The sequence below is a fragment of the Schistocerca serialis genome, chromosome 4 (genome assembly GCF_023864345.2).
Source record: "Schistocerca serialis cubense isolate TAMUIC-IGC-003099 chromosome 4, iqSchSeri2.2, whole genome shotgun sequence".
Lineage (NCBI taxonomy): Eukaryota > Metazoa > Arthropoda > Insecta > Orthoptera > Acrididae > Schistocerca > Schistocerca serialis.
Window position 1 is genome coordinate 221,522,543 of NC_064641.1, and position 27,148 is coordinate 221,549,690.

The window sequence follows — 27,148 nt, forward strand, 5'->3', positions numbered from 1 at the left end:
GCTCAATTCTGTTGGAGAGCGAAGTCATCGGAGTCTTCCCGAAGTCGCGGGAAAAGACAATCTGCAGTTGAAGATAGCTCATGACACAGAAGAAGCCGACATAACTTCTGTGAAAGCAGATACATTGTGTAAAGTTTATAATGAATTTAGCTGTAGTCTAGCTGTTCGTGCTGCTGCTCGTGGACACAGAGCATTTGTAATAGCATAGTTAAAACTATAAGATTTTGTGAGTATTTTGCGATTCATCCCAAGCTTCTAGTATATATGTATCAATAAACACGGAGTTTTGAAATCAGGTCATTCTTTTTGAAACACACTGTAATTTTTAACGTTGACACAGCGCTTTCTTAAATACCACTATATACTTTTTTCTATGGTATAGGGAAGAACCTCCGGCAAGGACTTTAACGACTTAATATGTGCAAAACTTTGTCAAATAATAACAAAATAACGGCGCCAGAAACCATTGTCCCGGCATTAGCAGAAGAGGTTCCGTATATGAAAGCAAACACAATTCAAGTATGGTTAGTTTTTTATATCCGTACGCTTGAAGCTCACCAGATTGTACTCTGCTGTTGTAGCTATCAAACAACTTGCTCGTGAAGCTACTTACACATTTTAATTGTGTACAACAATCGAAAATGTGGATATGATTTCCGATTATGGCTAGGTTCGACAAACTGTTAGAGCAGCGGTGTAGTTTTATGCCTAAAGGTACGCTGACCGTGCTAAGCCCATACAATATGTCGTTGCAAACGTGTGAGAACGTTTCAATAAACTGGAAATGTGAAGAATAAAGCACGCCAACAAAAAAGAAGAGCAACTCATGAAGGAATACAACTTACATTTTAGCAGTGTAACACACAATCCACATGTCATTACAAGACAGCTTGAATTTACGAGTATGCTGCCAGTACTATGTACTCTCCGACGCATTTCGTCTTCCCCACGTTTCCATCATCAGTAGCTTCAACGTAGTGACTCTCAAAATCTGTTGAAGTTCCCCGATTTGTGTCTTCGAAAAACTGCGTAGTGGTATGACATTACTAAGTAAGATTTTGCTTGCGGACGCAGCATCATTTACATACGAGTACCATGCTCGTATCAATGTACGCGATAGCCATTACTAGTCAGCCGGAAATCAATTCCGACTAAAAGAACTAGGTAAATAACGATATTGCTCCGTCAACGTGTGTTGTGGACTATTCAAGAAAAAGCATCGTTGATCTTTGTTTTATTGGTCGTACTAAACAGTCACAACAAATATGCTTCCACAGTTATTGGGTGACATCCTGTTGGACATCTGTCCTTGTACACATACCAAAAATTTTTGCATCACGCCGGTTCCCAGAACTCCTGATGATAGATGTTGACTGTGGATATTGTATCACAGACACAGTCCCTTTGACTGTTCAGAGATGTCACTAAACCTGCCCAAAGATGCAAACAACCATGCATGAGCAGCACCTATTAGACGGAGGGAGTCCGACAGCCGATCAATTCCAGTCATTCCACCAGGGAGGAGGTACACGGCTCATGTTGTCTGTAGTTCAACCATTCCTAGACGGTCAATACCGCGGTTCGATTGCGTCCGTATTGTTACTTTGTGCCAGGAAGGGCTCTCAACAAGGGAAGTGTCCAGGCGTCTTGGAGTGAACCAAAGCGATGTTGTTCGGACATGGAGGAGATACAGAGAGACAGGAACTGTCGATGGCATGCCTCGCTCAGGCCGCCCAAGGGCTACTACTGCAGTGGATGACCGCTACCTACGGATTATGGCTCGGAGGAACCCTGACACCAACGCCAACATGTTGAATAATACTTTCCGTGCAGTCACAGGAGGTCGTGTTACGACTCAGACTGTGCGCAATAGGCTGCTTGATGCGCAACTTCACTCCCGTGTCCATCTTTGCAACCACGACACCATGCAGCTCGGTACAGATGGACCCAACAACATGCCGAATGGACCGCTCAGGATTGGCATCACGTTCGCTTCTCCGATGAGTATCGCGCATGCCTTCAACCAGACTATCGTCGGAGACGTATTTGGACGCAACCCAGTCAGGCTGAACGCCTTAGACGCACTGTCCAGCGAGTGCAGCAAGGTGGAGGTTCCCTGCTGTTTTGGGGTGGCATTATGTGGGGCCTACGTACGCCGCTGGTGGTCATGGAAGGTGGCGTAACGGCTGTGCGGTACGTGAATGCCATCTTTCGAACGATAGTGCAACCATATCGGCACCATATTGGCGAGGCATTCGTCTTCGTGGACGACAATTCGCCCTCCCCCCCCCCCCCCCCAATCGTGCACATCTTGTGAATGACTTCCTTCACGATAACGACATCGCTCGACTAGAGTGGCTAGCATGTTCTCCAGACATGATCCCAATCGCACATGCCCGGGATAGACTGAAAAGGACTGTTTATGGATGACGTGACCCACCATCCACTCTGAGGGATCTACACCGAATCGCCGTTGAGGAGTGGGACAATCTGGACCAAAGCGCCTTGATGAACTTGTGGAAAGTGTGCCACGACGAATGCAGGCATGCATCAATGCAAGAGGATGTGCTACTGGGTGTTAGAGGTACCGGTGTGTACAGCAATCTGGACCACATCTCTGAAGGTCTCGCTGTATGATGGTACGACTTGCAATGTGTGGTTTTCATGAGCAATAAAAAGGGCGGAAATGATGTTCATGTTATATCTATTCCATCCGCAGCTCGTGGTCGTGCGGTAGCGTTCTCGCTTCCCGCGCCCGGGTTCCCGGGTTCGATTCCCGGCGGGGTCAGGGATTTTCTCTGCCTCGTGATGACTGGGTGTTGTGTGATGTCCTTAGGTTAGTTAGGTTTAAGTAGTTCTAAGTTGTAGGGGACTGATGGCCATAGATGTTAAGTCCCATAGTGCTCAGAGCCATTTGAACCATTTTTTTTATCTATTCCAATTTTCTGTACAGAGTGCGGAACTCACGGAACCGAGGTGATGCAAAACATGTTTTGACGTGTGTAGTAGCAACATGATAGATGCTCATACAGATAGTTACAGACCTGCTTAACAGAACTTCTTGAGATGATTGGATCGCTCATTTGGGAAGCACAAAATGTTCTGTACGATCACCACGCTTAACGCCTCACAATTTTTTTACCTGTGGGTTAAATTAAAACAACAGTTCTAGAAGTAAACACCGCCCTCTCAAAAAAATGAAACGCCGTGTGACATACACCAGTGCTATGATACGTCCTGATGAAATTTGTTGTCTGTACTGTACCATTTTACAGCATGTATCAATGCCCGAGGTCAACACTTTGAGCACTTGATATGACAGTCACAATGACATTGCCAATATCTGATCTATTCACATAAGACTGTGGTCCAAGACATGATTCTCTGCCTAACGTTTCATCTTCTGCTGCCGGAAAATTCATCAAACGTTTTAACGGGTCAGGAAGGAGCTGCAGACTCAAAAAAAAAAAAACTCAACAAGCTTGTTTAGAGTCTGTAACAGCTGTCTGAGCTGTTGAAGCCTCTGATATGTCTCCAGCAGTGGAAGAGGAAACGTTAGGCAGACTACGAAACTGACTCACATTTAGCGAATCCGGATTGAAATCAGCTGTTTCTGACAGATGAAAATTATGCAGACCGTGAGTCAAACCCAGTTCCCCACTTATCGCAGGTGGTCGACTTAACTACTTTGGCTATCCAAACACGCCTCCAGGAGTGGCCTAAACTTCCATACGTCACAGAGTCCACAATCTCGGAGGACACAGTAATGTGAAGATACAGACACTGTGTAAACACAGATATTCTGATCATCATCAATGATTGTGGTTTGTACCTGGCTTTATTCTCATAATTCATGTATCAGCAATATCACAAACACCGGCCGTAAAAGACTACAGTGTATCACAGTCACAGTAATAACATACGAACCTTACCGGAGTTATATGTTTCCTTACATTATTGGACTTGAGAGCCAGATACACTATGTGATCAAAAGTATCCGGACACCCCAAAAAACATACGTTTTTCATATTAGGTGCCTTGTGCTGTCACCTACTGGGCCAGGTACTCCATATCAGCAACCTAAGCAGTCTTTAGATGTCGTCAGAGAGCAGAATGGGGCGCTCCCCGGAACTCACGGAATTCCAACGGGGTCAGGTGATTGGGTGTCACATGTGTCATGCGTCTATACGCGAGATTTCCACACTCCTAAACATCCCTAGTTCCACTGTTTTCAATGTGATAGTGAAGTGGAAACGTGAAGGGACACGTACAGCACAAAAGCGTATAGGCCGACCTCGTCTGTTGACTGACAGAGACCGCCGACAGTTGAAGAGGGTCGTAATGTGTAATATGCAGACATCTATCTTGACCATCACACAGGAATTCCAAACAGCATCAGGATCCACTGCAAGTACTATGACAGCTAGGCGGGAGGTGAGAACACTTGGATCTCGTGGTCGAGCGGTTGCTCATAAGACACACATTACGCCGGTAAATGCCAAACGACGCCTCGCTTGGGGTAAGGAGCGTAAACATTGAACAATGGAAAAACGTTGTATGGGGTGACGAATAACGGTACACAATGTGGCGATCCGATGTCAGGGTGTGGGTATGGCAAATGCCCGGTGACCGTCATCTGCCAGAGTGTGTAGTGCCAACAGTAAAATTCGAAGGCGGTGGTGTTACGGTGTAGTCGTGCTTTTCATGGAGAGAGCGGGGTGGCGGGGGGTGGGGGGGGGGGGGGGAGATTGCACTATCACACCACTGGCCTACATTGATGTTTTAAGCACCTTCTTGCTTTCCACTGTTGAACAGCAGTTCGGGGATGGCGATTGCATCTTTCAACACGATCTAGCACCTGTTCATAATGCACGGCCTGGGACGGAGTGGTTACACGACAATAACATCCCTGTAATAGACTGACCTGCTTAGAGTCCTGACCCGAATCCTACAGAACACCTTTGAGATGTTTTGGAACGCCGACTTCGTGACAGGCCCCATCGACCGACATCGATACCTCTCCTCAGTGAAGCACTCCGTAAAGAACGGGCTGCCATTCCCCAAGAAATCTTCTAGCACCTGACTGAACGTATGCCTGCGAGAGTGGAAGCCGTCATCAAGGCTAAGGGTGGGCCAACACCACACTGAATTCCAGCATTACTGATGGAGGACGCCACGAACTTTTAAGTCATTTTCAGCCAGGTGTCCGGATACTTTCGATCACATAGTATATTTGCGGGACAGTGGTTTGTGGCGCTTTTAATATCCACACCAGCAAACGATGTTCATAGCACATCTGAGGCACTACAGTTAGCATCTGTTCGGCCCCAGGAGCGACCACAGGATCCCGTGTGCTGACCCGATAGCAGCACGAAACTCCGCAAACGACCGCAGGTCTGTCTTCTATAGGGCACCGTATGAATTCATTCGATTCTCGCCTGGTTGATGTAAGTAAAACGTCCCTACTTTGGACTCTGAGTTGCTGGCTTGCGTTCTTCATTTTTATTCAGTGCGCCGTTCACGACGCCCTCGGTCTTATCTACGGATTGCGCTTTTGTATCAGGCACGGACGCTTTAGTGATGATGATTTCTGACTATCGTGTTTACGGCGACGTGTTCCTTTGTTATGGACACCAAAATTATGGAATTTCTGCAGCAACGTAAGTCACTACAGCAGCAGCAGCAGCAGCTACAATTACAGTTTGACGCTCAAAAGCAACGGCACGGAGAGCAACAGGCCCCTCTTCTCTAGGTCGGGCCTCAGCAGCAACAAACACGTTCCACTGCAGTTAGCTGCATTCGACGAGTTGTTGGAACACTGGGAAGCTAACCCCGTCGTTTCAAAATCCATTGTTTTGCTTCTAACATTTCTGGTAGCCAGCAAAGCGCTTTGCGTTTGTCTTCTAGTAATCGTTTATACGGAGTGGTGCAAAAACTAAAACCTCTCTTGCACTCTAATGAATCGTCTTTTAATGAACTGTGTGCTCTGTTAATGGGACGCTAAGGTAGCACACACACCTTGCTGCGGCTAGGCTCGAGTTTAATCAGTGTTATAAACAACATGGAAAGTCAGACTTGCAGTGTCTCACTGGCAGGCGCAACTTCACGTGTCAGAAATGTAAGGTATCCTAAGCGGAATCATTGATTCGAGATGTGATTTTGCGCCTTACTCCTGACAGAGAGATCGATCCGAAAATTTTAGCTAAGTCCTAGTCTTGGTAACGTACTTCAAATTCTTAAAATTCTGGAGATTTCTCTTCAAGCTTTTTACCAACGACTCTCCGGTTCCCTAAGTTGAGTGTCATTGTTAAAAAATATATCGGTTCAACCACTTGTTTATAGTGTAAAACACTAAGATTGACGCGTTTCGAAGTCTAGCTTCTATCATCACAATAATAAAAAGTAAAAGAACCTGTTAAAACTCGCTAAAATGGAACATGCACCAGGCACAATAAAATTGATAATATAATTAAAACATCGTGGCTACTTCCCTTGTTGCAGCTGTGTCTTCCAAGGTGCATCTCCACATAGTCGTCAAAATATGAAAAACTCTAAAATGGTGTCGCCTATGGTGTTCAACATCTAACCACATGGCTCTCTCCTCTATCGTCGTAAACCGCCCGTGCGTCTTCTTTCATACCACACACCACGTACCCAAACACGACACAAACGCGAGTGAGTTCACGCGCAAGTAAACAAGGAAGTCACAGATATGTCTATACAAACAGATAACGTATACATGTTCCAAGGACCTCATGAAATGATGGTATCCTGCCAATTGCTAAAAATGTAGTTACTAAAAGAAACCATTGAAATGTTTGAAAAAGTTATTTGTATCACCAGTTAGCTGTTCATTCAGTGTGTTCTGATTATCCAAGCTATGTACCGTAATTTCCAGCTGTTCTAGTAGATCCAGATTTTTGCCTTTGTCCTGTGTATGTAAAATGACGAGATCCTGATCTATTCCCAACATGGGGTGCCCCGTTTCCCAAATATGCGTGGCTACAACTGACTTTTCGAAATTATTGAGCCGGAAAGCATCGCTATGTTCTTTGTAACATACTTTAAAGGACCTACCAGTTTGGCCGACATAGCTTGCCTTGCACGTGTTACACTGAATTTTATTGACCCCAGCTCTCTCATATTTATCGCTTTCCTGCTACAAATTATTTCTTAGTTTAAACTGCAGCGTATTATTGGTTTGAAAAGCGGTATCAACTTTAAAAGGTTTGAAAATGTTAGCCACTTTTTGCGAAATATCACCGAAGTCTGACTCTCGTAATATTATTTGCGGTATTCTTCCTTGCATTCGCGCGCTGTTACTGTCGTATTAATTTATTGACAACGTTTTGGTGATACCTATTAGCTCTGGCTAGTTGTTTCACGATGTTCAGCGCAGTCATTCTGTCTTCCTCATTCATAGTGACTCTAAAGGCTCTATCTATCAAAGATCTAAAAGCAGAAAGTTTCTGGCTATTAGGATGGCAGGAATTATTTTGTATCAACACATCAATTGTGGTTGGTTTCCTAAATATTTTAAAAACGTGCCTACCATTTTGTTTCCTAATACTTAGGTCGAGAAATTGCAGTTCACCATTTTTCTCTTCTTCCACATTGAATTCAATTTCACCGTGTAACTCGTTAAATTTATTTACTATTTTTGCAACTTCTTTTTCTTGTCCATCAATAAGAAGCAGCGTATCATCTACATAGTGTTTGTAATATACAACTTGAGCCGATATATTTTTTAACATTGATATTCACATCCACGACCTGTCATCCAGTATGGATAAAATAAAAGTTGAGTGTCATTGTCGAAAGCGCCAGTCTACTGATGATTCCTGCTCATCATCTCTTATTTCTGCCCCTGAGTGTCATCTGAGTTCACGGCCATCCAGATCGCCGGTGTCTCGCGAGAGATGATTCTGGTACCCCTCAGCATCGCATCCTCTTCGCAGTGTTCGGGTGGGTCAGAAACGCCCTCGCTTCTTGGCGTTGCAACGTATGTCACGCACGTTCCAATGGTTCCAATGGCTCTGAGCACTATGGGACTTAACATCTGTGGTCATCAGTCCCCTAGAACTTAGAACTACTTAAACCTAACTAATCTAAGGACATCACACACATCCATGCCCGAGGCAGGATTCGAACCTGCGACCGTAGCAGCCGCGCGGTTCCGGACTGAGCGCCTAGAACCGCGAGACCACCGCGGCCGGCTTGTCACGCACGTCAATGAACCTTCAGTTCTCTCTGAAGTGTAGCAGCCAACATACCAGAAGCCGATGCCCGCATCGTGCAAGAAACTTCTGTGCCTGCGGAAAGGGCGATCATCTCTCCATCGTCTGTCAACAAGTGGCCCGCCGGCCACCTGCTCAGCGGCAGCGTGAGGACACTGCTGTGGTACATACAGTGACGGCTGCGGAACTGGCTGTTACCTTGCCACCGTGGAAGCTCACTTTAGGATTTGACGCTGTTCAGCCACTTTGTGAATGTTCCAACTGGACACCGGCGCAACCATATCTTTAATCACTGATGACACTTTTGCGCCACTTTTTGCACCATAAAGATATCTTATCTAAATCATTTTGCAATTCGTTTTGATCATATGATGACTTTACAAGACGGTAAATGACAGCATCATCTGCAGACAATCTAAGGTCGCTACTCAGATTGTCTCCTATGTCATTAATATAGGTCAGGACCAGCAGAGGGCCTATAGCACTTCCTTGGGGAACTGCGGATATTACTTCTGTTTTACTCGATGACTTTCCATCTATTACTACGAACTGTGACCGGTTTAAGGCCCAAACGACACGAGTGCCTCTTGCAACCCAAGCTGAGAGGGTAGCCAAATGAAACACATTTAAAGGTCTTAGCATGATAGCTAACTTCAACGGACGCTCCACTAAGAAATTCGTCGAGGCAGTAGAAGAAGTTGGCTCCCGTAAAATCTTTTAAACTTCTCTCAAACTGAACTACTAACAAACTTTCTTTGGCTGCTGGCAAATTATTTAAAATGTGCGTTCCTGTATGATGGACACCCTTCCGGACCAAAGTAAGCGACTTAAAATGTCTATGAATATTATTCTTATTTCTAGTTTTGATTCCATGAAATATGTTGGTATCAAAAAGATAAATACCGGCTGATTATAAATGAAGTGCAGTTACTCACAGAGGTTCAGTGTGGGCTGTAATTAACAAATGGCAGCGTTAATGAGGAACCGCTGAAAAAAAAAAAGTTCCAAGTGTGGTCACCAAGTGTAAATATGGCGCTGTGTGTGCCAGAAAGCCGTATGGAAATGTTTCCATGTGTAATGGATTAGGAACGGTACGTGGGTAGAAAAGTCAAACAAGAGACAAAGGCATAATGTTGATCTGGTTATTATCTGCCGCTTACACAGTTTGTTGAGTATGAGCACCGGAGACGTCGACAAGATGATGTATCCTTAAAACGACGTGATCCACAACACTTGCCTGCAGCAGTTCTGGTGGAATCTGAGCAGTGTCTTCCTGTATACTGGCCTTCAGGTCAGGTACAGACCAAAGGTGTCCCTTGCACAAGCTTTTTTAGATATTCGCAGAGATGAGTGTGTCACAGGCATATTTTTGGATCTTTCCAAGGCGTTTGATACAGTCGACCACAATATTCTATTAAATAAATTAGAAGCATTCGGAGCACGAGGCGTAGCTAATGACTGGTTTCGATCGTATCTAACAGATAGGGTACAAAGAGTAGAGTTAACACATACTTCAAATAGATCCAAAACACTTAGTAAAACAGTTATCAGAATCAAAATATATTAATATAGGAGTTCCGCAAGGTAGCATATTAGGACCAATACTTTTCCTGATATACATCAGTGACTTTCCCAGTAGTGTTACTCATGGTGAAAAAATTCTCTTCGCTGATGACAGCAATATTATAGTCACTGAGAAAACAAGAGAACTACTTGCCGAGAAAGCAAATGAAACTATCAAGGAAGTTTATGATTGGTCAATAAGCAATAAAGTGACATTGAACATAAAGAAAACTAATGCCATTAATTTCAGTTTGAAGAGGAAAAAATGACAATGTTAAACTAAATGTAGATGGCGCCTCTATAGACTGTGTTGTAAATTTCTGGGAATGAATATTGATTCTCAGTTGAAGTGGTGTGAACACACAAAGGTACTTGCAAACAGAATGTCATCAGCATGTTATGCCCTTAGAATCCTATCATCAGTGTGTAACAAGCACTGTCTTTTAGTTACATATTATTCATATGTACACTCAAGTTCTTAGCTATGGCATTCTTTTTTGGGGAACAAACGCACAAAATATGAACACAATTTTGAAACTCCAGAAAAGAGCCATGGAATAATAACCAAAAACACTCGTCGAGCTCATTGTAAAGATTTATTCAAAACACTGGGGATTTTAACTGCTCCATGTGAATACATTTACCAGTCAGTTGTACACATAAAAAATAACATTGATAATTACTGCACAAACAGCTCTGTCCAGGACCATGCAACAAGAGAGAGAATCAACTTACTTTTTCCAAGAAAAAATAAACATAACTCAAAACAGCATTTTCCACCAAGGAATAAAACTGTACAATAAATTACCAAAAGAGATTAAAGAAACTGCAAAAATACATTTATTTAAAAAGGCAGCTAAAAAGTACCCGGCACCACTTTTCGATAGCCATACTGTTCACTCACATTATGACTTGTCAAATGATAGCGTGGATGTCATACCGTTCTACAAACACTGCATAGGCACTAAATTTACACCTGGTGGCTACAATTGGAACGGATCTGTTTACCAGCGTAATTATAACATTTCGGTATTATTTACGACAAATGTCAATTAAGGAATGAATTCTGAAGTAGTAGCTAGTATCACCACATCGTTAAATAGGCCTCTGCACAACGCCCTTGAGTTCACACCACAGGGAATTCACATTGGACACGGAAAACTTTATCTTGGTTCAATGAGCTGCCCCAGAAACTGAATCCGTTTGACATGTAATTAAAGTCAATGACACATGCTAGATTCTTTATTTTTGCACCACGCGTGTCCGATAACACTCGCATTGCGAATAAAGATCTGTTTAGACGCATCACTAGTTCTGTGCTATGCTCCTCCTAGATGAATTTTTTGTCAAGCTGGCTTCCCAAGCACTACGGTCGCAGGTTCGAATCCTGCCTCGTGAATGGATGTGTGTGATGTCCTTAGGTTAGTTAGGTTTAAGTAGTTCTAAGTTGTAGGGGACTGATGACCTCAGAAGTTAAGTCCATTAGTGCTCAGAGCCATTTGAACCATTTGGAATCCCAAGAATTTAACACTGTAGGCTTCTTCCGTCTGCTGGTCGCCATATTTTGAACATCTCCTGGGAGGAAACCTCTCACAATTTCTGCAGTGCAAACTGTGCCTTTTCAGAATTTAGTGAATTGGCTAACAACCATATACGAATGTCCATGAAAATTTTACGAACCAATTTTTCTGAAACTATTGTTGTTGTTGTCGTCTTCAGTCCTGAGACTGGTTTGATGCAGCTCTCCATGCTACTCTATCCTGTGCAAGCTTTTTCATCTCCCAGTACCTACTGCAACCTACATCCTTCTGAATCTGCTTAGTGTATTCATCTCTTGGTCTCCCGCTACGATTTTTACCCTCCACGCTCCCCTCCAATACTAAATTGGTGATCCCTTGATGCCTCAGAGCATGTCCTACCAACCGATCCCTTCTTCTGGTCAAGTTGTGCCACAAACTTCTCTTCTCCCCAATCCTATTCAATACTTCCTAGCCGGCCGCGGTGGTCTCGCGGTTAAGGCGCTCAGTCCGGAACCGCGCGACTGCTACGGTCGCAGGTTCGAATCCTGCCTCGGGCATGGATGTGTGTGATGTCCTTAGGTTAGTTAGGTTTAAGTAGTTCTAAGTTCTAGGGGACTGATGACCACAGAAGTTAAGTCCCATAGTGCTCAGAGCCATTTGAACCATTTCAATACTTCCTCATTAGTTATTTATACTTCATTATTTATTGCAATGGTTTTTTTTTCCCTACTGCTTTTATCCCGCATTGTGCGCAGGGTCGGCAGGGTTCAGGACGGAATTGGGATGGTTAATGTTTAGGGGTGGCCGAATACCCTTCCTGCCGCCACCCCATACACCCTGGGACGGAATTAGTGTACCCCAGCTGTCTGCATCCAGTGTAAATCGTGAAATAGTGTAACTGAGGGGGCACGTGTGGACCAGCCTGGTATTCACCTAGTAGGGATGTGGAAAACCGCCTAAATACCACATCCAGCCTGGCCGGCACACCGGCCGTCGTCGTTAATCCGCCGGGCAGATTCGATCCGGGGCCGGCGCGCCTACCCGAGTCCAGGAAGCGCTCTCGGCTGTGCTGGCGGGTATTTATTGCAATCTTTCTGTCATCTGAAAAAAAAAAATTGCTTAGTATCTAACACAAGATGTGTCCTAAAAAGGAACCTTGTGGGACACCACATGTATCGGTAATTAGTTTCACTTCGATGACGACGGACAGCTTAATGCAAGAATCTTTTCTATTGACACCAATTGTTTCTCGTCGAGCATTTCTCTGGCATCTCAAAAACAGGAAGCCAGAGAACAGAGGTGTGATGTTACTGTGTGGCGTTTCCAGGTTGCCGGCACATGTGGATAGGACTACAGCTTACCCTGGTTGACGAGGACAACCTCGAGGGCACTGCCGAGCGGGACCCGGCGCACGTGCACGCAGCGGCACGGCTGGTCCTGAGGGCAGCCGCTGCGCGGCGCTGGTGTCGCCAGCGTCGCACTGCTGTCGACGTCTGCGGCGCACACCGCCTCCGTAGGCACGTCCTCGGGCTGCGTCAGCAACGGCGACGGAGGAGGCGCGAACGACACTCCGTCCACCTGCCGCGTCGCCCCTGCAGCAGCGGGTATAACACATTGCACACAAAACTACACTCCATAGCACAAAAGACCACCAGTTTCACTTTGTCGCATCAGCTACATCTGCTATAGCATCGTCACTGTCAATTGTTAAGAGAAATCAACTGTTTCCTCGCTGAGGCAGGGAGCGTTGCAGTAGCTTGAGGAGAATATAGCAAGTGCCATCGTCCAATTTCCCCAGAAACTTCACTCAGGGGAAGAGGACTCAAAATAAGCGAACACGTGTCTCGGTTTATCCGCAGCTACTCGAGCGTTTCTGTAAAAACGACAGCCAAAGTTTTTGAGGTATTTCCGAGGTGCTTTATGTGCCTTTTACAGCGCAATGTCCTCAGACAAAATGTTGGTTAGCATCGCGGCTTATTAATTTTGCACCCCGTGTTCGAAACCCGATTGTTTTTATTTTATTTTAATTGTTTTCATTTATCTACCCTTGTTCGTTGAAGGTTACTATACGAATATTTCTTATCAAATTAGGGGACCAAGGGCATTATATTAATTGTAAAATTACAACTGAGTTTCACAATAAGTGTCGTACATTTATTATGTAACTAGCTGACCCGGCGAACTCAGTTCCGCCTTAAAGCCAATAAATAAACAGATATTGGATGTTAAGTTCAATTTCTTATTAGGAAATACAAATAAAAAATTAAGTATTTCAATGATTCTTTATTCTTTATGTTTTTTGGTGCATAGCTTCCACTCTTCAATTAAGTACCTTGTGATAAACGACATTTTTTGTTTTATTATCAGGTGCAAGAACAAACAACACAGATGGTCTTCCGACCCGTGAACATGCGACATATAATTTGACCATGTCAAAAACACGGATATTCCAGACTTAAACCACAAACTTTCAAGGACTGGCCTTGTGATTTGTTAATGGTCGTGGCAATGCAAGACGGATCCGAAATTGAAGTCTTTTAAGCTCAAACGGCATATCAGTTGGGATCATCGGAATCCTCGGAATGAGAACTTCCTCACCTTCGAATTTTCCTTTGAGTATCGTCGCGTAAATAACAGTGTTCATAAATTTACTTACCACCAAACGCGTGACGTTTAGCTGACATTTGCGTTTTGTTATTCCATGCTAGATGCGTCTTTGTTATACTACGTTTTATAGCGGTCGAACGGGATAAAAAGTATCCTATGTCCGTCTCCAGGTTCTAAGCTACCTCACCATCAATTTTCTATGATCATTCTTATATTAATTCTTATATATTATTCGTATGTTTGTTCTTCAGGAAGATTTGGTGCATTCCCTTGGATGATAACGGTCGTAGAAACATTCGAACACAGATATTCCGAACACCGAGCTTTGCCACAGTGACATCTCTTTGTATGATTCTCACTCGGAAGGAAAGGTCGTTATTATTGCTGGAAATTTCGCGCGTTGGCAGTTACTTCGCGACAAACCGTGCATAATGGATAATTTTCCCGAAAACTGCCGCTTGTAATTTATTCAGTTTCAGACAATTTTCTCACTTTTTTTAATTTCATTCATCTGACGTACAATTAACAGATGAATGAGAACAACGCTATATCAATATACACTGGAAAACATTCGTTTAGTGATGTTCTACAGACATGTGTATGTAAGTGAGAACAAAAATAAAAGTAATAATCGGTTTTCGAACACGGGGCGCAAAATTAATAAGCCGCGACTCAAACCACTGAGGCACCTGTTTAGGGTACCGCGCGCTTAAAAGGCGCATAAAGTACGTGGAAAGTATCCGGGAAGCTTTGACCGCCGTTTTTTCAGAAACGATCTATGGATTAGCCGAGAAACGTGCTCGCTTATTTTGATCCATTTTCCATTGAGCGAAGTTTCTGAGAAACCGGGTTATTGCACTTAACGTGTTCTCCTCGTTAGCTGTATGACGTGGCACCAAAAAGTTTCTGAAATGTGAATTTGCGCACAAATGGTTATGAATACACTAAAACTCCGCTCCCCATATGTCTTCCCTGCATCAGAGTGGCTAGTGGCTGCGAGATATGGCCATCTAAAATAAAGACTCCACAACTGGATTCGGATCACATGACGTATCTGTCTTGCTGTGTGGTGCGATCTTTGTTATCTTGACTGGCGAATTTACGAAATCATTGTTAAGGATTCGACTGCAGCTAAACATTTGTGACCAGCAAGGATACAAACGTCACTGCTGCTACTTTCACTCGCAGCAGTTAAGCTGTACTTTTAGGTTCCTGCCTAGTCACATCCTCGGAAATCGCATCTTTGGAAAAACGGCCAAATATTTGAGGTAAGTAAGAATATATAGTAAATGTCACAGCTGGCTGTTACACTAGAATCAATTTCACTTTTTGTTTTTGTTGTGTCACCGCCAGACACCACACTTGCTAGGTGGTAGCTTTAAATCGGCCGCGGTCCATTAGTACATGTCAGACCCGCGTGTCGCCACTGTGTGATCGCAGACCAAGCGCCACCACAAGGCAGGTCTCGAGATACGGAATAGCACTCGCCCCAGTTGTACGACGACTTTGCTAGCGACTACACTGACGAAGCCTTTCTGTCATTTGCCGAGAGACAGTTAGAATAGCCTTCAGCTAAGTCAATGGCTACGACCTAGCAAGGCGCCATTAACCATTTTAAGATAGAGTCTCACTTGTATCATCAAGGAATGCTGTATTCAAATGAAGGATTAAAAGTTAAGTATTATAGCAGCTACGTACTTTTCTTGCTACCATTCATTACGTATCCTGTTTCAGACCTCTATCTAGCCCAAGTGAGGTTACGCGTGCCTTTCGGCTACTTCAGTGTGGCGTAGCTGTCTTGTTACGCCACAAGAGTTTTGTAATCAGACTGAAGTCACAAAAGTAAAGAAGCCAATTGATGAGAGCTGGCTCTTACACAGGGTCATTCTGCTGCCCCTACCCATTTTATGCAACCCACAACACCTTCAAAAACTATGAGCGAGATTTTCGTATTCGCTCGTTTGCTACTTGCAAACTACAGGGTGTATCAAAAAGAATCATCCAATTTGGCACATCTATATTTCTGAAACTAATAAACGTATACAATATCAATTTTGTTTTTTGATGAATGGGAAACTTCAGTTTTTTTTCCATACCGTTTCATAGGTGTTCAGTAAGCTCCCTTGAGACGTATGGCATATGCCGATGCAGTATTCAGATGGTTCTTACACTGCAACGAGCATGTCTTGAGTAACAACTTCCACAGCCGCTGTTATGCGATGTCTCAGTTCATTCATTGTTATTGATAACAGAGGCACATAAACAGAGCTTTTTATAAAATCCCACAAGAAATAATCACATACAGCCAGGTCCGGTGACCTTGGAGGCCAGTAATGTAAGGCTGAATCATCGTTTGGTAATCCTTTGATTTAACAATCCCCGCACTCACAGATGCCAGTGTGGTGGTGCCCCATCCTGCCGGTAAATGAAATCGTCCGCCCACTCTCCAACTGTGGGAAGAAAGGTCTTAAGCATATCGAGATATGTGCTTCCAGTAACAGTGCCCTTGACAAAGAAAACTGGACCATACACTTTTTCCGTGAAACTGCACAAAACACATCAAATTTTGGAGAGTCCCTCTCATGTTGTACAGCTTCATGTGATCGTTCCGAACCCCATATTCTCACATTATGACGGTTCAACTTTCCACTAAAATGGAATGTTGCCTCGTCACTAAACACTAAGCTATTGGAAGAAAACCGTCATCCTCCATCTTGCCAAAAACGAAATTACAGAACACACGTTGCTGTTTATCACATTCACAGAAGAGCTTGCTGTGGCTGAATTTTGAACGGTTTCATGTGTAAACGTCGACGGAACACACATCAGACGGATATCGGGGTCATGTTGAGCTATCGAGCTGCACAGCGAAATGATTTCTGTGGACTCCTTGTGAAACTATGGCGGATTCGTTCGACGTCTGTGTCAGACACTCTGCGACTGCCCGGCGTTTTGCCTTTGCACAAACAACCTGTTTCTCGGAATTTTTCATCCCATCGTCTAATGCTCTCTGATGTAGGAGGATTCACATCATACCTAGTACGAAAGTTATACTGAACAGTTGTTACTGACCCACACTGCACAAAACTTAGGTCACAAAACGCTTTCTGTTCTCCCGACACCATTTTTACTAGGACTGAAGTGGGCACAAGCTGCTGTTACCCAGCGGAAACCATGTAAAACTCGAGAGTTTGCTCTTTCCAGCAGTACGTTGTTCAGGCACATATCTCAAACATAATAGTTATGATTTTTTAAAAATCGGATGATTCTTTTGATATACCCTGTCTATTACACGTTCCTTCAGTAGTATCGAGTATAGGCCCGAACCAATTCGTCAATAAGATTCATTTTAAGACTGGTTCTTTGGGAAAGTGCCGTATGTGAATTAAATATAAGTAAATTTATCTTGGTTGTTACAGTCCTTTTGTTATCTAACATCTGTCTCGCAAACATGTTTCTTCATAGTCACAAGACATAATTTTTAAAATTGGAAACCGACTTTTGCGTGGACGCGAAGCTCAACACATTTCATTTTTATAATCTCATCCAATAATTAAATCACAATTTGCACAGTAGACTCTATAACCTTAAATGCTCCGTTATATGCATTTAATTCGAAAATTGCTCTAGAATTATACTAATACGAGTTAGTTACCACAAAATAACCCCTGTGAGAGGCAGTGCTCCACGGTTTCAGCCTTAATGGTATTATTTCATTGAGTCATTACTCTTTTCACCGTTTCGATGAGATCCGCCACGAATTCCTCTCTTGTGCCAGTCTCTTCAGCTCAGCGTAGCTCTTACACCCTACGTCTTCAATTGTTTGTTTGATTTATGCCAATCTTTGTCTTAACCTACATTTTTTATCCTTTAGAGTTCCCTCTAGTACCATGGTAGTAATTTCCTGATGTCTTAAAACATGTCATATCATACTGTCCTTCCTTCTTGCCAATGTTTTCCATATGTTCCTCTCTTCGACTAACCTGTGGAGAACCGGCTCACTCATTATCAGTCCACATACTGGCTTGTAGATCCTAAACACGACCCTTCTGTGTAGTATTAGAATGTGGTGGTCATCCGTCCCTTGGTCTATGAGATGTAAATTACGAGATATGCCTCAAGGAGACGAAAATTCAGGCCTGGTGCCAATCTACAATCGGAGCTTCAGCGTTAAACATCTATACAATGTTCAAACAAATTTCGGGCTTGCTGCCGGTCGTCATCTAATTCATCCGACTATTTTTCGACTGGGCACCTGCCAGCCATCTTCAGGTGCCAAGTCGAAATATCGTGGGATGAATTCTACATCTATATCATACTCCGCAAGCCACCTAATGGTTTGTGGCGGAGGGTACTTTCGGTACCACTATCTGATCCCTTCAACCCTGTAACACTCGCGGACAGAGGGTGGGAAGAATGATTGTCGGTAAGCCTCTGTGTTGGCTCTAATTTATCGAATTTTCTCCTCGTGGTCAGTACACGAGATGATTGTGGGGGGGGGGGGGGGGGGGAAGTAATATGTTGTCCGACTTCTCACGAACAGTGCTATCCCGATATTTCAGTAGTAAATCTCTCCGTGATGTACAACCCTTCTCTTGTAGCGTCTGCCAGTGGAGTTTGTTTAGCATCTCCGTAATGCTCTCTCGCCAACTAAACGATCCCGTGACGAAACGCGCCGCTCTTCGTTGGACCTTCTCTACCTCCTCTGTCAGTCCTATCTGATAGGGATCCCAGACAGATGAACAAAACTCAAGAATCGGGCGAACAAGCGCCTTGTAAGCAACTAATTTTAGGGATGAGTTACATTTCCTTAAGATTTTTCCGATGAAACTGAATCTTGTGTCTGCTTTCTCCACTATCTGTTTTATATGGTCATTCCACTTAGGTCGCTCTGGAGAGTTACGCCTAGATATTTTACGGCAGACGCTGTCTCCAGCTGTTGGTCATCAATAATGTAGCTGTACAGTAGTGGATTTCTTTTCCAATGAATGCGCAATATGTTAAATTTATTTACGTTCGGAGTCAACTGCCAGAGCCTGCACCATTCATCTGCAGGTCGTTCGGCAAATTCTTACAATCTTCTCGCGTTGCTACATTGGTATAGACAACTGCATCATCTGCGAATAGCTTTAAAGAGCATCCGATACCTTCTACTAGATCATTTATATACACTACTGGCCATTAAAATTGCTACACCAAGAAGAAATGCAGATGATAAACGGGCAGTCATTGGACAAACATATTATACTAGAACTGACATGTGATTACATTTCCACGCAATTTGGGTGCATAGATCCTGAGAAATCAGTACCCAGAACAACCACCTCTGGCCGTAATAACGGCCTTGATACGCCTGGGCATTGAGTCAAACAGAGCTTGGATGGCGTGTACAGGTACAGCTGTCCATGCAGCTTCAACATGATATCACAGTTCATCAAGAGTAGTAACTGGCGTATTGTGACGAGCCAGTTGCTCGGCCACCATTGACCAGACGTTTTCAATTGGTGAGAGATCTGGAAAATGTCCTGGCCAGGGCAGCAGTCGAACATTTCCCGTATCCAGAAAGGCCCGTACAGGGCCTGCAACATGCGGTCGTGCATTATCCTGCTGCAATTTAGGGTTTCGCAGGGATCGAATGAAGGGTAGAGACACGGGTCGTAACACATCTTAAATGTAACGTCCACTGTCCAAAGTCTCGTCAATGCGAACAAGAGGTGACCGAAACGTGTAACCAATGGCACCCCATACCATCACGCCGGGTGATACACCAATATGGCGATGACGAATACACGCTTCCAATGTGCGTTCACCGCGATGTCGCCAAACATGGATGCGACCATCATGATGCTGTAAACAGAACCTGGATTCATCCGAAAAAATGACGTTTTGCCATTCTTGCACCCAGGTTCGTCGTTGATTACACCATCGCAGGCCCTCCTGTCTGTGATCCAGCGTCAAGGGTAACCGCAGCCGTGGTCTCCGAGCTGATAGTCCATGCTGCAGCAAACGTCGTCGAACTGTTCGTGCAGATGGTTGTCGTCTTGCAAACGTCCCCATCTCTTGACTCAGGGTTCGAGACGTGGCTGCAAGATCCGTTACAGCCATGCGGATAAGATGCCTGTCATCTCGACTGCTAGTGATACGAGGCCGTTGGGATCCAGCACGGCGTTCCGTATTACCCTCCTCAACCCACCGATTCTATATTCTGCTAACAGTCATTGGATCTCGACCTACGTGAGCAGCAATGTCGCGTTACGATAAACCGCAATCGCGACAGGCTACAATCCGACCTTTATCAAAGTCGGAAACGTGATGGTACGCATTTCTCCTCCTTACACGAGGCATCACAACAACGTTTCACCAGGCAACGCCGGTCAACTGCTGTTTGTGTATGAGAAATCGGTTGGAAACTTTTCTCATGTCAGCACGTTGTAGGTGTTGCTACCGGCGCCAACCTTGTGTGAATGCTCTGAAAAGCTAATCATTTGCGTATCACAACATCTTCCTGTCGGTTAAATTTCGCGTCAGTAGCACGTCATCTTCGTGGTGTAGCAATTTTAATGGCCAGTAGTGTATATTGTAAACAGCAACTGTCCTATCACATTACCTGTGGTACTCCGGATATTACCGTTACATCCGTCGATTTATTTGCGTTACGAGCGACGTGTTGAGTTCTATCTGCAAGAAAATCGCAGGTCTTCTCCGATACTCCGTAAGTTTGTATTTTTTTGATTAAACGGCAATGCGGGAGGGTGTCAAATGCCTGACTGAAATCAAGGAACACGGCATCAACTTGAGCACCGTTGTCCATATTGAACGATGCCTTTTAATTTTTTTTCTTTTGTTCTCCACATCCTCGTCATCATCACCGAATGTTCGATGCTGACTGTTGCGATATTCTGAAATTTGTATCCTGTCACCCTTGCTGAGCAAATACACTCCTGGAAATTGAAATAAGAACACCGTGAATTCATTGTCCCAGGAAGGGGAAACTTTATTGACACATTCCTGGGGTCAGATACATCACATGATCACACTGACAGAACCACAGGCACATAGACACAGGCAACAGAGCATGCACAATGTCGGCACTAGTACAGTGTATATCCACCTTTCGCAGCAATGCAGGCTGCTATTCTCCCATGGAGACGATCGTAGAGATGCTGGATGTAGTCCTGTGGAACGGCTTGCCATGCCATTTCCACCTGGCGCCTCAGTTGGACCAGCGTTCGTGCTGGACGTGCAGACCGCGTGAGACGACGCTTCATCCAGTCCCAAACATGCTCAATGGGGGACAGATCCGGAGATCTTGCTGGCCAGGGTAGTTGACTTACACCTTCTAGAGCACGTTGGGTGGCACGGGATACATGCGGACGTGCATTGTCCTGTTGGAACAGCAAGTTCCCTTGCCGGTCTAGGAATGGTAGAACGATGGGTTCGATGACGGTTTGGATGTACCGTGCACTATTCAGTGTCCCCTCGACGATCACCAGTGGTGTACGGCCAGTGTAGGAGATCGTTCCCCACACCATGATGCCGGGTGTTGGCCCTGTGTGCCTCGGTCGTATGCAGTCCTGATTGTGGCGCTCACCTGCACGGCGCCAAACACGCATACGACCATCATTGGCACCAAGGCAGAAGCGACTCTCATCGCTGAAGACGACACGTCTCCATTCGTCCCTCCATTCATGCCTGTCGCGACACCACTGGAGGCGGGCTGCACGATGTTGGGGCGTGAGCGGAAGACGGCCTAACGGTGTGCGGGACCGTAGCCCAGCTTCATGGAGACGGTTGCGAATGGTCCTCGCCGATACCCCAGGAGCAACAGTGTCCCTAATTTGCTGGGAAGTGGCGGTGCGGTCCCCTACGGCACTGCGTAGGATCCTACGGTCTTGGCGTGCATCCGTGCGTCGCTGCGGTCCGGTCCCAGGTCGACGGGCACGTGCACCTTCCGCCGACCACTGGCGACAACTTCGATGTACTGTGGAGACCTCACGCCCCACGTGTTGAGCAATTCGGCGGTACGTCCACCCGGCCTCCCGCATGCCCACTATACGCCCTCGCTCAAAGTCCGTCAACTGCATATACGGTTCACGTCCACGCTGTCGCGGCATGCTACCAGTGTTAAAGACTGCGATGGAGCTCCGTATGCCATGTCAAACTGGCTGACACTGACGGCGGCGGTGCACAAATGCTGCGCAGCTAGCGCCATTCGACGGCCAACACCGCGGTTCCTGATGTGTCCGCTGTGCTGTGCGTGTGATCATTGCTTGTACAGCCCTCTCGCAGTGTCCGGAGCAAGTATGGTGGGTCTGACACACCGGTGTCAATGTGTTCTTTTTTCCATTCCAGGAGTGTATATCTTCCTACCTTTCTTAACATTCCTTATAGGACCCGTCGTCATAGATACTGTCACAGCCTTATGATCACTGATACCTTCCTCTACGTTAACTGATTCGATAAGTTCAGGTCTGTCTGTCGCCAGGAGGTCTAAGACGTTACCCTCACGAGTCGGTTCTCTAACTATTTTCTCAAGGTAATTTTCGGACAAGACATCCAGACCAATGCCACACGATTCCCTGTCTCTGGCACCAGTCTTGATGGCATAACACTCCCAATCTATACCTGATAATTTGAAGTCACCCCCTATTACTAATGATATTCTGCAAGTTCTGTCTGAAGCGCTCTACAACTACAAATCCTGACCCAGGTGGTCTATAAAAGCATCCAATCACTATTTTTGACCGTTCTTTGATACTCAATTTCACCCGGATTAATTCACATTCGAAATCCGTCATAACCTCGCTACATTTTATCGAATTTTTTACTGCAATAAACATGCTGTCACCATTGGCGACTAATCTATTCTACCGATAAACATTCTTACAATAAACATTCCAATCTGAACTTAGGATTTCGATATCAATGACGTCTAGTTTCATCCAGCATTCTGTTCCCAATACTATCAGTGCATTATAACCTTCAGTAAGCGGTTCTAATTCTGGGACCTCTCCTTGGATGCTCCTGCAGTTTACTAAGATTCTCTGAGATCGCTGTGGCTGATTTAACAGGCAAATTGTCTTTTCTCTAAGCTAAAAAAGCCCCATGTGCACGCCACTTGTACTCCGCTACCCGAGTAGCCGCTTCCTGCGTGTAGTGCACGCCTGACCCATTAAGGGGAACCCTAAAATTCTGCACGCGATAGCGGAGGTCGAGAAATTCGAATCCAATACCGTCGTAGAGTCGTCTTGAGACTCTGGTTTAGACCTTCTACTCTGCTCCAAACCAGAGGAGCGCGATCAACTCTGGGTACGATGCTACAAATAGACAGCTTAGCCTGCACCCCGCGTGCGTTGCTAGTTGCCTTCATCAAATCAGCCAGCCGCCGAAAGGAGCCGAGGATGGCCTCAGAATTCAAGTGGCAGGCGTCATTCGTGCCGACATGCGCCACTACATGCAGCCGGTTGCACCCAGTACGCTCGATAGCCGCCGGCAGGGCCTCCTCCACATCACGGATGAGACCTCCTGGCAAACATACCGAATGCACAATGGAATTCTTTCCCACCTTACCTGCTGTCTCCCTGAGGGGCTCCATCATCCGCCTAACATTGGAGCTCCCAGCAAAAAATTAAAAATTAGTGGCGTGACGGAGTTTCTGGCGACGGGAAAATTTACACTAGGAAGCCGCCTTGCACAAAGACTTACGCAAAGACAAAAACTACGATTAATTTTGTAACCACTAGTCTACACAGTAAAATACACACGTACAGTTGACTTCTTTGCAGAAGCACATGAAAAGAAAACAAAGACTAAATTAATTTACAGTTTATCAAACAAGTGTTGCTGCTGCTGCTCTGCTGCGCGTGCTCTCGGACGCCAGTAAGAAATGCCAATACAACTGAAAGGGCATTACTTCATTAAAACAGAGCAATCAGCTTCCAGTTCTAAGAGAAACTGTACCAAATGGAATTATTAAAATCTTGTGGAAGTATAATGAGGCTTATATGAACACTTCTATCATACATCATTATTTCACATTAACTGGACAGATTATTAGTCGGAAACAAATTCACCCACAACAGATTGTCCCACGCCACTACTAAACTTTTATCGTGACTCTTCACAAGAGATCTCAAGAAGCCGGGATCAAGAGAAGAAGAGACATCCGTATACCATCGAGCTGACTTCGGGTCATGATTGGTAGTGACTGAGGGAACTGATAGCGCAACAGTACGTCACTGGGATCCTGCATCCTCTTATGTTTCCTTCTACGCGACAGTACCTTCGCGCCATTTTTCAACAGAACAATGCTCGTTCACATATCGCACGTGTCTCTACGAACTGCCTGTGCATGATATTGACACACTGCTGTGGCCAGCAAGATCCTCACATCTGGCACCGATGGAACATTTGGGGGACCAGCTCGAACATCAACTCTATCCCAGGGCCAGTATACTCAATATCAAGGAGCAGTTACGAAGGTTGTGGGCTAGTTTGTTGCAGGAGAGGTTACAACGGCTTTACGAGATCCTTCCCGGTCGAATCAGTGCAAGCATGCAGGCGAGATTGGTTGCAACGACATACTCATAAGTGGGATCATAGTGCAAAGTTATCTGTAAATTTGATTCGCTACTGTGATCACTGAAATAACATCACATAGACTGAGCCTGTAAAGTTTAATTTCGTTTCCATCTTCCCTTCTGAGTGCCCACTGTTTTCTCTAGGCAGTGTGTACCAGTATGCAGTGGTTCAATATAATCATAACACACTACAGGCCATTAAAAATGCTACACGAAGAATAAATGCAGATGATAAACGGGTATTCATTGGACAAATATATTATACTAGAACTGACATGTGATTACATTTCCACGCAATTTGGGTGCATAGATCCTGAGAAATCAGTACCCAGAACAACCACCTCTGGCAGTAATAACGGTCTTGTAACGCCTGGGCATTGAGTCAAACAGAGCTTGAATGGCACGTACAGGCACAGTTACCTATGCAGCTTCAACACGATACCACAGTTCATCAAGAGTAGTAATTGGCGTATTGTGACGAACTAGTTGCTCGGCCACCATTGACCAGACGTTTTCAATTGGTGAGAGATCTAGAGAATGTGCTGGCCAGGGCAGCAGTGGAACATTTTCTGTATCCAGAAATGCCCTGCAACATGCAGTAGTGCATTATCCTGCTGAAATGTAGGGTTTCGCAGGGATCGAATGAAGGGTAGAGCCACGGGTCGTAACACATCTCAAATGTAACGCCCACGGTTCAAAGTGCCGTCAATGCGAGCAAGAGCTGATCGAGACGTGTAACCAATGGCACCCCATACCATCACGCCGGCTGATACGCCAGTATGGCGATGACAAATACACGCTTCCAGTGTGCGTTCACCGCGATGACACCAAACACGGATGCGACCATCATGATGCTGTGAACAGAATCTTGATTCATCCGAAAAAATGACGTTTTGCCATGCGTGCACCCGGGTTCGTCGTTGAGTACACCATCGCAGGCGCTCCTGTCTGTGATGCAGCGTCAAGGGTAACCGCGGCCATGGTCTCCGAGCTGATAGTCCATGCTGCTGCAAACGTCGTCGAACTGTTCGTGGAGGTGGTTGTTGTCTTGCAAATGTCCCCATCTGTTGGCTCAGGGATCGAGACGTGGCTGCAAGATCCGTTACAGCCATGCGGATAAGATGCCTGTCATCTCGACTGCCAGTGATACGAGGCCGTTGGGATCCAGCACAGCGTTCCGTATTATCCTCCTGAAACCACCGATTCCATGTTCTGCTAACAGTCATTGGATCTCGACCAACGCGAGCAGCAATGTCGCGATACGATAAACCGCAATCGCGACAGGCTACAATCCGAACTTTATCAAAGTCGGAAACGTGATGGTACGCATTTCTCCTCCTTACACGAGGCATCACAACAACGTTTCACCAGGCAACGCCGGTCAACTGCTGTTTGTGTACGAGAAATCGGTTGAAAACTTTCCTCATGTCAGCACGTTGTAGGTGTCGCCACCGGCGCCAACCTTGTGTGAATGCACTGAAAAGCTAATCATTTGCATATCACAGCATCATCTTCCTGTCGGTTAAATATCGCGTCTGTAGCACGTCATCTTCGTGGTGTAGCAATTTTGATGGCCAGTAGTGTAATTTGTTTGCATCGGTGCTTGTTGTGCTTTTTGTGGATGGGGGGAGTCTTGTCCCCTACGGCCCCGTCCCTCTCTGGATCCGCGCCTAGAGAAGTACTGCCTTAAGACAGCGACCAGAGCTTTTTGCAGCGAGAGAAAATCTCTTTAAAGACTGTCTCATACAAATCTCACCTAAAAGATCTGAAATTCGCGCGTGGTTAAGATGTCCAAAGTGTCTCCGCTATGCGTCTCTCTTAGTCTACATCGTCATGTAAATTACGCCAATCTCCTGCTGCAAAGGGTTACTGAGAACAGGCAGGCACAAGCCTTTGCGCTGCGGAAATGAAACAGAGTGGGGGCCGACACTGCCGTGTTACTGGTGGGGGCAGTCAGGCGCGCTAGCTGTCAATAACAGCTACTTTGAATCAGACTGTGAGCCACTTGACCTCGATACCGCTGAGCACATCTGGGTCGCCGTCACTGTCTTCGACTCGATTCCGATCAATGTCTGTCGAGGTGACAGTTGAGAGTTCATGTGTCAGGACTGCCCCTTAACGCTTTCAGTGGCTCGTAGAATCAGTTCCACAGAACGTAGCCGCTCTCTCTCTCTCTCTCTCTCTCTCTCTCTCTCTCTCTCTCACACACACACACACACACACACACACACACACACACACACACACACGAACGTATGGATTAAGTATCTAATAAATAAATAAAAAGATACCGTCTGGGTCACAATTTTTATTTACCAACAGCCGATTTTTAGTCTCCTTGCGGATCATCTTCAGGTAGGCCGCCGCATGACGATCTGCAGCGCAGAATGAAACCGGTTGTGAGTAAATAAAAAGTTGTGATCCACACGGGGTTTATTTATTTATTACAACAAAAGGGTCACGGTTCCTGAGACAAGGCATCAATTATGAAATTCGGTGTCTGTCTGAAGGAGGTCAGAACATACAATGAATACTAAGTAGTGGCAAGTGCACCCCAGCGCTGTAAATCTGTACTTTCAGCTTACCATGTTTTTTGTCGTGTTATCAGCCAATCTGAAACTGAACGTTACCTGCCTGACAG

The 27,148-nt window shown here is 45.2% G+C and overlaps 1 protein-coding gene across 1 annotated transcript in view; it reads right to left on the reverse strand.

The window, feature by feature from the left end:
- Nucleotides 1-27,148, reverse strand: part of LOC126474883 (uncharacterized) — a 409,432-nt gene that overhangs the window by 40,319 nt on the left and 341,965 nt on the right. Inside the window, exon 9 of the mRNA XM_050102374.1 lies at nucleotides 12,682-12,912. Coding sequence (XP_049958331.1) covers nucleotides 12,682-12,912 — 231 coding nt within the window. The remainder of the gene's footprint in view (nucleotides 1-12,681; nucleotides 12,913-27,148) is intronic.